An 11,269-nucleotide genomic window follows, 5' to 3' on the forward strand; every position below is an offset into this window, starting at 1 on the left:
TTTTGAGTGATGATCCATGGAGAGTTGCTGTGCGTAATTAGTTTGTTCATTATTTTATGCAGGCCTAAATACAATGCTGAATAGTTACATTATTGATTTTACCTTAAAAAAAAAAAAAGAAAAAAAAAAGAAAAAGGAAAATAGCACAGCAATGCTTACTGTGAAATAAGAAGACTACGAAATTGGACAGTGTGTGACACCAACGAATTACGTGTAAAAATGAACACACCCCTCCCCCATTGCGATTTATAAACGATTTAGTTTTACGAGTCTACTCAAAAAGACAGCGGTTCCACATACGGACAAATAGCCAATGTGTTTGGCAAATAATGTGTTCATGTTTTCAGGAGCCTAGTTAGTAATTTGAAAAGGCAAAATATTGGGATGCTGAACACTTAAGCTAATAGAGTACTATCGCTTTAAGTATTGAAAATAAGGCGAGGTTGGGTGCTGTCATTTACTCGAGAGTCACTGGGTCATGTGATAAAATTTCGCTCCATCTATTGGTCAAAGGCACGTGTCTAGGAGACCGGACTGCGACGTCACCCGGGGGACTCGTATTAAAAATAAGAACAAAAATCCGTAGTGAAAGTATTCCAGAGCCAGTTTGCGTTTCCTTATTTACTAGAGCAGGTCTACTGCTTTGATACCGCACAGATTTAATTTACCTGTATGTTTTACAAAGTAAATACAAAGACAATTGCAAGGGGCACACTGTGGAATTAATTTCTAAAACTATGTTTTTTCTTTCTATGCACACAAGGCGGTTTCGTCGTTTTTAACCGACAAAAGAATCAGAAAAAAAGGAGTTGTCCTTTTTTCCTGCTTGTTTCTCTTTGCAGTAAAGCTAAGAAATAAGGAAAATATACCACAAAAACTGGAACGCATACATACGTGTGTGCGCGAGAGAGAAAGGGGTTAAAAAGAACATTTGGAGAGTTTCACTATGGAAGAAAATGATCGTAGTAACAGAGATGTGGAGCGCCAGGACTCGGGCGATGAGTCCAATAGGGCTATTCTACCCCTGTTGCAGGCTCCTGGAAACCTACTCCCTCACAGAATCACCAACTTTTACATCGACAACATTTTGAGACCAGACTTTGGTCGCAGGAAAGAAGGAACCAGGCGCGACGAAATTAATATAGTTGAAAGAGAGAACCGCTGTCCATCGGCTCCCGGCTCTGGGCAGGTAGCTCCAGTGTCAGGGGAAGGACCCTCGAGCCCTCACCCAGTGAGTGCGTCTAAAAAAACTGATATTACCGCGGACGCACCTCTGAAACCCCGTGCAGAGACCGGAGATCAGTGTTTAAGCTCAGACTCGGATTGCTCGCAAAGTAGCGCTGCGCAGTCGAACAAACCAATGCTTTGGCCGGCTTGGGTATATTGCACAAGATATTCAGACAGACCTTCATCAGGTAAGAATTTATTTTCTCTTCAAAGTTCAATGTATATACTCAGATATCACCTGTTATAAAAGTGTGCACGTGTTTTGACTCGAATGTGAACAAATAAAACACTAAACTACAGAAATTTGTCGATGGAAAGGGGGCACGAAGAACAAATGTTCTTCATGAATGTAAAACGGCCCGCCAAGAGTCAGGGAGTTTTCTTTTATGGAGTAAGTCCTCTTAAATTAAAAGGAATAACTAAGGAGATTTAATCATTATTATTATTCATTTAAATCTAATATTTACAAATATTTCAATAGCCTATATAAAATAGTCTACTGCTGCTGTATGATAGACTACATGTAGAATAATAATCATTTTTAGTGTTGTTTTTTTTATTGTCTTGTTTTTAATATTGTTTCGACCATAATAATAATCAGAATTATGATTATTATTATTATATATTATTTTAGAGGCGTAGTAGCCTATTATGCAATTAGAACCCCCCCAAAAAACTATGTTTCGTATACGATGCAGTTTGATCCTTCGTTTATGTCTGATTTGGCATTTCTTAAGTTGTGAGGAAAAGGAAGAATTGATAAAAATGTTACAATGTTATGAATGGTAATTATGGTACATTTTTGCCTTTATTTTCTAAAAAGGAACGGGTAGTTTTGCGCCATTGTTACTTCGATGTCTTTGTTGATATTTAATTAGCATATTTTTGACAATGGAGTTGGACGCACCACAGAAGCTAAATGCTAAATCAGATCTCTTCAAAACTAGCTTCTGAAATAAATATTATATTCCTGCACTTACCGGCATTCGATAGATAAAAAACAGGACAATTTTAGACAATATTTCAGCATTTCAAATGAACTAATTTCAAATGAAGTTCAAATTGCGCACAAAAAGGCCTTCCGAAAAAGTGGCAACGCAAGTTTTTTGTTTTTGTTTTGTCACGACGAAACTTCTGATTAATAGGCTATATTCTTCAATAATCTTGCGAAAACATCTTAAACCAATTTCGAATATGCATTAAATGAACATAAATTTACCAAAGTTTTTATACTATAAAGCACTCTACATTGTTAGCTAGCCTATAGGGATGAATATTTGGAAAGGTCACACCAACTTGAAAGATAGCCTACCCCCTTGATGTGAGCACGTTTATTGGTCCCTTAAATTGATTTTTCGATTACACACCGTGAAAATATTAATAGTGTTATTATAACAGTCTACAATCGAAATCATACTCAGCTTAAGCTAAATAAAAGGTGTAAAAATAGGGTGCGAGCAAGGGTTCATCTCATAGGCTGCCGATCAATCTATTGTCAGCATTCAGAGCACGCGGAACCCTTGGGTGCACTGGAGTAGGCTCCCTAAGAATTAACTAAAAATAGAATATGCAGTGGGTACGTATACTAGCACTGAACGACAGGTGCTACTCTTAGAGGAAGTTTACAAAAACGTTCTCTTATAAATGTAGTTCCTATGGTAACAGAAAGAGGGGAAAGCCTCTTTCACCCCTCCCTTTCTGGCAGTCACCCCCACCCCCATCACCACCACTACACTATGCATCCATAGCCAAAACAAGAACAGACCCCCTGCAACATTTGATCTGAAACAATCCTTGATTCGAGTATCCCCAAATAACACTGTTTTTAAAACAGCATTATCGATTACATTTGTATTATTTTGTAATAGTGATATTAGCCTGTTAAGCAACTATATTGCAAATGGACTACTGATTTGGCTAGGTGCATTGACGGCACGAGCAAACTGTAATCTCTTTCATTACTTTCTGAAATGCAGGACCGAGATCGCGCAAACCAAAGAAGAGCAATCCAAGCAAGGAAGACAAGCGTCCAAGAACAGCCTTCACAGCCGAGCAACTCCAGAGACTCAAGAACGAGTTCCAGAATAACCGTTACCTGACGGAGCAGAGGAGACAAGCTCTGGCCCAGGAACTCGGCCTCAACGAGTCTCAAATCAAAATCTGGTTTCAGAACAAAAGAGCGAAGATTAAAAAAGCTTCGGGGAGCAAAAACTCGCTTGCATTGCACCTGATGGCACAGGGACTATACAATCACGCCACAGCAACAAAGGACGACAAATCAGACAGTGATTAACGTGAAGGACAGGACATCTGAAATGCAATAATTCCAAGCAAGGGCCAGTGTACAAAATACCAGCATTAAACGGATGAAAACTATATGTATGACATTTGATTCTGCAATATTATGTGTATATATAGGCCTACACTTTACGTGTACAGTGGTGTAAAACTTTTTCAATTAGTAGGCCATCACTGCTGTACACTTACTGAAGCTTCAGATATAGCGCACGAAGAAAAGGACGCTTCTTTATTTGAAAAAAAGGGGAGGGGGGGGGCGATTTGTGATTGACACTTGACGATGAGCCACAAGTGGACGTGTTAAATCCATGCTGAAGTCCAAAGAATTTTCTCCTGCTGCATTCAGGCGACTGTGATTTAAAATAAATGGTAAAAATGTTTTATCTGATTTAGATGTTTGCTCGTTTTCATGCATAATTTTATTACTGGATGAATGTTTTACTTTATTGCCTGGAGTTGTGTTAGAGAGACATGGTATTTAAAAAAGACAACATTACATATCATATCATGCTTACAATAATTCAGTATATTGTATTTAAAATATCTATGGTCTAAAACACTATCCGCAAGGATGCTACACATCCAATATCCTCACATTTTCAGGAAACAGATCAGACATCTGAATGCATACGAGTCAGTAAACCTCAAAACTACACTTCTAATGCATACTTGACTTAAGTTGTTGTCTGTTGAATTTAGCTGGGAATGTACAATAAAAGTTCTCTCATCTTCTTTTTCCAAATGGATATCTGGTTAAAATTTATTTTACTGAATGCATTTTCGTTTTCTCAATTTTTTTTTTTAAACTTCAGTATGAAATTACAATTGTAATTCAGCTGAAAAAAGCAACTCTCTTTATTTAAGAGATTAGTTTTTTAAATGATGATTTAATAAAGTCAGTTGTCGTGCATTCTCCCCTTAAAAAAATACATCTTGTGAAAAGAGCATCACCACCACTGCCTCCAAAACATTGGCAAAACGTTTTGTAATATATATATATATATATATATATATATATATATATATATATATATATATATTCATAATAATTCTAAAAAAAAAATGAATATAATTGATTTAGAAAAAAAGTTATAAGTTAAGTAGAAAGACGAAAAGTAAAGAACTGAAATCAATTGAAAGATAAATAATCGACACTACAGGCGTACAATGTAAACAGACAATTCTATTAATTTAATTTATGATAAAACATGTGGGCAGGTTTTATAACTTTTCTCTAAATCATTACCCGAGTCTCTGTTTAAAATATATCAATAGGATTTAGTGTAACATTAAAAAGATGATAGTTTGTATATAGCGTTTATTTGTGTAACAGTTTCAAAAGAGAACTGGAACACAATCAGATTTATTGTACCACTTTGCAGAGCTAATGAATAATGTTTTCAAATAATCTGAAATGTCTTGAAAGAAGAGGCAATGGCAAGTAGCACATAATTAACAAAAGGCAAAATAACTTTAATTTGGTGAACTGTCCTTTTTATTGAATCAAATTCATCTTCTAAAAGTAGGCGGGTCACAAAGAGCACGAGGTTCTTTATCTAAAATTAACGAGATGCAGTGGTGATTACGCAGTCAAAATTATTCACATTTAACTGGAAAGAACAAATAAAATTAACTTTGCCACAACCTTACTGTACACATGGTGCAACATTTGAGGAAAAAATAAACGTTTTCGCAAAAAAAAAAAAAAAAGTTCACCAAATATTGTACAGCCAAATATAAAATGAAAAATTCGAATTAACAAAGTTTGAATACATAAAAACAGGACAACATTTACAGATAGCCTACTCCTGAATGGGCTGCAGCAACAACCAGTTTACAAAACTGGTGTATTTGGTAAAAATCAATCTATAGCCTATCAAAAGTATTTTTTCTTTTATTATGGGCCATGCTACACATCTGGTTTCGCCCGAAGGTTTATGTGGAGTCGAACGCGACTTGGTTGCAACAACAAAAAGAAAAAGAAAAAAAGAATAGGCCTAAAAAAACCCTGCAAAGCCAAATTTAGTCCAACTGTCAACACTTGGGGGAGTCCAAATGCTGCTAATAGCATAGATGTAAAATTCCGAGCATAAAAAAGTTACATTTGTTTCAACTAGGCTATAGGCTACGTCTAATTTACAAGTAGCCCAATAACCAGAAATACGACTTATCACCTCTTAAAAGTTACATTTACATAATCCGCCTAAAAAGTAAAAATAGGCATAATTTTACGCAAATAGGCTAACTCTTAAATAAAAAAACGAGATACTACCGATATTGAGCTAAACTTTGAAAATATGTTTAGCTTGCATTGTTGCAATCGTAACTCTTAGCAGAAACTTTACACACAGGCTACTTCAATGTTACCTGACGCCATGAAAACATTTCTAGAAAAGTCGTATAACTGAAAAGGTCCAACACAAAAGGCGAGCTATCTCTGAGAACCATTCCCAGCATTGACCTGTTCCTCAATGCCAGAAAATCTCATCTGCATTTCTATTCTGGCCAGGCTTGTATGTGGAAGTAACGCCCAACGGTCACTGACTTGACGAGCTTCACTGGGAAGAAAAAGGCAGTTGCCGCTCAGACGCGCAGCGAGGCTCCTGAATGAAGTCTGTGGCTGGGAGACCCCGTTGAAGGTCAAAGCCTCCTGTCACAGCTGCAGGTGGCTCGTTTCACTTCGCCCACATTTCATCACCTAGGAATTCAGCACGGTTCTTAAAGGCATCTCATTAATTGGTTTCACTTCATACACTAACAGAACATTTCTGCAATCGAAGTTGAGCTCAAATGGTAGGAGGAGATTCCTAAGAGATTCCCAAGAACTCTCCCTCTTGCTTCAACTATTTTGTTCAAGAAGTCATACTGCCAACTTCTGGCTGGTTGCTGGACAGACAAACTATGAAGCTCTAAAAGCCTATCTTAAAAGGTTTGATGTCCATCCCAGTTCCCAGTAACTCACACTAGGTTACCTCAGAGCTTCTGGATTCTTCCATTTTTTAACCATTGATGAACTGATAACACTGATACTTTCCTCTCCCTAAACAGTTCTTTCCAAAGTCTGAATGGCTGGGGTTCCCGAGGCCAGTCGCTCTAGAAAAGAAAATACATATCAGAACGGTGTTGATCTGCCTCGTCTGGGTATCAGAGAAAGGCCTATCTTGTCTCCTTTCCAGCGGAGTCATTTATCTATAGTTTTTGAATGCTTCCTAGTCAAACTTGAATATGCAATGAAGAGCTGGGGCTTTGTGGCGGAAATATAATTAAGGCAGTGAAAGATGTAGAGGGTGAAGAATGGGGATGACATCAGACCAATTTCACACTTGGCACTCGGATGGCCAAGCCAAAGCCAGGCTCTTGCCACGCAACACAGATCAAAGCACACTGCCAGTTCAGAAAAAGCAAAAAAGGATTTAAGTATGCTAATCTCCAGGACAAATATATTTTAATCTTGTTAGAATACAAGTTAACGCCACAGCTCAGCGGTTGAACTTTATAGCGAATTTAAGGGTGAGATCAAATTTCACTTACATTTTTTCAACGTGTATAACTTCAGGTCCATTCTGAGTGACTTAGGTAATTGTACCAAACGGTTAATCATCCAGCTGACATGATCAAGGAAAAAAAAGCATTGCGTTCATTGAAGATGTCTCCACTCTAGGGCAGACAAGTAGCTCTAGCTAGCATAAAATGGGAAATTGATGTTTAGCTGTCCAGTTCCCTTTGTTTTGAGTCACAGCCCACTGCACCTTGGGAACCCTTGATCTGTCATACTTAAGCTCAAAGCACAAACACAAAGCTGGGTAAACACAATAGAAATAAGATACTTTGTAAAGTCACAACCAACTTTCTAAACAGCAATCGGTTTTGTGAGAAGGGATGGTTACATGCACAGCAAACTTCTCTTTAGTATGAAAAAAGGTGACCTGAGAACTGAAAATCTCACAAGAACAGCATAGTTCAACAATTACATAACTATGAACTTATGATAGTATTCTTCAGGTAGATATAGCACTTTTGGGACCAGAAACCTTGCAAAGGCAGACATTTAATACTAAGGTTACTAGTCTACATGAAAAAATAAATAAAATAATAATAATAATAATAATAATATATATATATTATTATTATATATTCCTTATTTGTGTGTATATATATATACACACACAAATAAGGAATGTTAGATGTTTGTTCAATAAATAATATTGCATTCTATAATTAAACTTTTCAAATAACTTTTCTTTGGATTATGCATTAAACTTAGGCAAAACACGAACCAAATTACTTCAAAATAGCAGAGAAGTGATTATTCCTTTACTCATTTATATCAACTGATCATCTGAAACACCCAGGCATTACATGTCCCAAAAGCAACCGGCATCATGTAGATTCCTGAATATATCCTTGTGATATGCAACATTTTTCCCACTGCGCACAGAGAGCGGACTTGTTAAACAATGCAACAATATCAGAGAAAAGCGGTGAGTATTGTCATTTTCCCCCTCAGTGATTTGGCTCACACCCATATCCAGACCAACTCACAGAGCTAAGCAATCATGGCGTCTCTGCTCCTTTACTCTCCCAAAACAGGACCTGCCCCTGTGCTGCCACCACTGCAGCGCATGCGTAGTTCTGCATGGAGGGAGCTGTGAGGGAAGGGTGCGAAAGGCATGCCATCATGCTTACCCAGCGGCCATGTTCAAAAGCCCGACTTGGACAGATATGGGACATCAGAACGAAACAAGCAGGCTGTGCTGTGAAACGATTTGGGACAATAAAGTCTGTATTTTTGCCATTGCATCTTACATTCCTGTTAACATATCCGCACACATATTATTCTGAATAGGAGAAAGTGGCAAGTATGAAAACAAATGACTCATTTAACCACTATATTTGAAATATTTTATTTTCTTTTATCACGGTCAAACGTTCCATAAATAACATTGGTAATACCATAGTTAATGCCATGAAACTAAATTGATGTAAAAATGAACTAAAGAATTAAACATGTAAATTAAATTACAAGTCATCGGAATAAAATCAAGTTTATTATATATATATGTATTAAGGTAATACAAGAAGAGTGTGCCCACTAATCAACAGTGGAAGCAGTTGTAATAAAACTTATTTGACGTTCATAAAGTGTATCATCACATTTTGAAAAAATTCTAAACAATAACATACTTTAGGAAAATATTTAATGTCTTCATTTTTGGTCCGGGTATTTGAGTGTTCTTCAGCAGACGCTAATCTGGAACTAAAGTTCAGTGTGCTGGAAAACGGAGCTCTTACAATGACCTGGATATGTGAAGAAACAATAAGGCATAGAATTACAAAGCATTTGATACAAAAAAAATTGAATGCAAAAGAAGGCTAAGCTTTTAACTGGGGTTCTTGCTACATTCCTGAACGCACAATATTATTTTCTGCCACACACACAAAACTTTAGAAAATAAAATTGACATTGACTGTTTTGCTTTTGAATTTTTTTATCATAGACACTTGTTAGTTAGACTTACTACTACAGACAACTACTTGCATAAACAAGTCTCTTTAAGATTTAAACATGTCAAGCACAAGATTAAAAAAAAAAATATATATATATATATATATATATATATATATATATATATATATATATATATATATATATATATATATATATATATATATATCTTTAACAGCATATGTATTTAATGTTCATTAAACTGAAATTTATACACATACTCCGTACACTTTCACATTCTTTGGCTAGCAATATTTCACATACTTACATATTGTAATCAATGTCAAAATTTACTAGAATTCCAGCAAAATGAACACTATTCTGCTTAAAGTCTCCCAGTGTTTGCAGAATTGAATTTCATAAAATGTAACCTGTAAAAACTGCACTGCAGTTACAAGTTGTTGAGGCATAATGCGAAAAGAAAAAGCTAGTTTGATTTTAAAAAGCAGAACGTAGAAAATAAAAACAGAAAAACCCATTGTAGACGGTTTAAAATAATAATGTAAAAAACAACGATAATTTAAAAGCTGCATTATTATTTGTATGCAGAAAAGCACTAAAGAAATGCATGAAAAACTAACACTTTATGCACAAAGCAAATCAAGAAAACACTTTGGTTCAGGTTTTTGAGTGTAAACAGGTTTAACACACACATGTATATACCTGATACTTCACTGCACAGCGTCTTAGCCACATGGTCTGCCTCACTGGAGAAGAGGGAGATGATATCATCTTCCAACTCTTCCACGATGCTTTCACACTGCAAAAGACATTTTTAAAAAGCATTCTATGAACAGTAAATAAGAAAGAAGCAGCGGCCAATCACATCAGTGAAAATACAGTAACGGGCAGCCCATCTTTAGCACTATACCATTGGCGAGTCTGCCATCTTGAATGGTTCACGAGGCAACTTACAGGCAAATGGCATTTAGTTATTTTACTGTGGTCTAAAAATAAAGCCATCTTGTACAGAAAACATACAAAACCACTCGAACACGATATAAAAGCTTACAGTACATGCTTTGTATTTAACAGAAAAATGAACAGCAATCATATAACAAATACAATTATAATAACAAAAATACATCTAAATCTAAAAATTACCATAGGAACATGTCACTTTGTTTAGGAAGTTTTGTCAGTTTTGATAATTCATTAAATATCTCAGTTAATGTAAATGTTTCAAAGGCCTTCAGAAATAAAACTAATAATAATAAATAAATAAAAAATTAAACTTGTTAATTATGTAGTTTCGACAACTTGTAGTTACACAACTGTCATAGATTAAAAAACTACATAAAAATCATGTGGAAATAAAAAAAAAAGCTTCTAAAAAACAAACTCACTTTTAAGGTGTATACAGGCCTGTCAAAAAGACTAATGTACACCATGACAAATATCCAAATTTATACTCACAGCAAACTTCAAGGCACTGGAACTCTCTGGTCCATCAAACTTAAAATTTTTGAAATCGGGAAAATTCACGCCATCATTTCCTCTTGGTGCAAATCTCTTGTAGCTCTTTTCTTTGGTGTCCGGGTCCTCATAGAGGGCATAATCGCTCATGCTATTGCAAACTTCTTCCAGAAGTTCATTTAAGTAAGTCTCGGACCTAGCCAGAGGAACCTATCAGAAAGAGAATTCAGAATAAAATTACAGAAAAATTAGTTGACTAAGTTACCAAAACCGAATCTCCCTTTCTTAAAAAATAAAAAAAGGAGAAGGGCACTGAGGTCACTTAGATGACCTTTCCTTCCGTTCCCATCTAAACACATCCCCTGTGCCATGACGCTGACTTTTAACCTGCATCTCCAAAGTTGCAAAAGTAGATCCCCTTGCCTTGGCAACAGAACAAAAACACACTGTGGTGTCTAGACAGGTCAAGGTGCACCCTGCTCCCACCCCTTTGGCCTCCCCCGGAAGGAGAAAGGGGAAAGGGTGACGGGGGGCGGAGAGAGTGAAAAGGCTGGAGAGCGGGGGGTAAGCAGTGGGGAGGGGAGTTGTCAACAGCAGCCAAGTGCAGGGTAAACAGTGGAGTCCCATCCTTTGGTTCTCTGGGCAGCTCATCTCTTCCATCCTCCAGTGATCAAAGCAGAAGTCCTTCCTTGTCAGGCCAGTCAAAGGGTGGCGGGGTTGGGGGCAAGGGGTTATTGGAAAGAGGACAGGTTGCAGATGAGCTGGATTTTCTTGCGATGTAGATATATCCCTGACCCCATTGTCCCCTTTCAGACACAGTAT

General features: G+C 36.7%; 2 protein-coding genes across 2 annotated transcripts; one reads left to right on the plus strand and one right to left on the minus strand.

The window, feature by feature from the left end:
* Window positions 1-586: 586 nt before the first annotated feature.
* Window positions 587-4,267, plus strand: LOC113092623 (homeobox protein engrailed-2b). The gene is made up of 2 exons (XM_026258290.1): window positions 587-1,415; window positions 3,204-4,267. The coding sequence occupies exons 1-2, from the start codon at window positions 947-949 to the stop codon at window positions 3,518-3,520; spliced, it is 786 nt and encodes a 261-aa protein (XP_026114075.1). The 5' UTR covers window positions 587-946; the 3' UTR covers window positions 3,521-4,267.
* A 4,146-nt stretch (window positions 4,268-8,413) lies between these two features.
* Window positions 8,414-10,918, minus strand: LOC113092622 (protein canopy-1). The gene is made up of 3 exons (XM_026258289.1): window positions 10,448-10,918; window positions 9,695-9,791; window positions 8,414-8,823 (listed from the first exon to the last, which is right to left on the minus strand). The coding sequence occupies exons 1-3, from the start codon at window positions 10,595-10,597 to the stop codon at window positions 8,783-8,785; spliced, it is 288 nt and encodes a 95-aa protein (XP_026114074.1). The 5' UTR covers window positions 10,598-10,918; the 3' UTR covers window positions 8,414-8,782.
* Between the last annotated feature and the right edge of the window lie 351 nt (window positions 10,919-11,269).

Source organism: Carassius auratus, unplaced genomic scaffold (genome assembly GCF_003368295.1).
Source record: "Carassius auratus strain Wakin unplaced genomic scaffold, ASM336829v1 scaf_tig00214676, whole genome shotgun sequence".
In the NCBI taxonomy this organism is placed as follows: domain Eukaryota; kingdom Metazoa; phylum Chordata; class Actinopteri; order Cypriniformes; family Cyprinidae; genus Carassius; species Carassius auratus.

What these genes read in the sequence shown, in the direction of transcription:
- LOC113092623 (XM_026258290.1), top strand. Translation starts at nt 947, where the DNA reads ATGGAAGAAAATGATCGTAGTAACAGAGATGTGGAGCGCCAGGACTCG. An exon ending in TTCAGACAGACCTTCATCAG is followed by an intron (nt 1,416 to 3,203) that starts GTAAGAATTTAT and finishes TCTGAAATGCAG; the next exon opens with GACCGAGATCGCGCAAACCA.
- LOC113092622 (XM_026258289.1), bottom strand. Translation starts at nt 10,597, where the DNA reads ATGAGCGATTATGCCCTCTATGAGGACCCGGACACCAAAGAAAAGAGC. An exon ending in CCAGTGCCTTGAAGTTTGCT is followed by an intron (nt 9,792 to 10,447) that starts GTGAGTATAAAT and finishes TGTCTTTTGCAG; the next exon opens with TGTGAAAGCATCGTGGAAGA. An exon ending in GCTGTGCAGTGAAGTATCAG is followed by an intron (nt 8,824 to 9,694) that starts GTATATACATGT and finishes TCACATATCCAG; the next exon opens with GTCATTGTAAGAGCTCCGTT.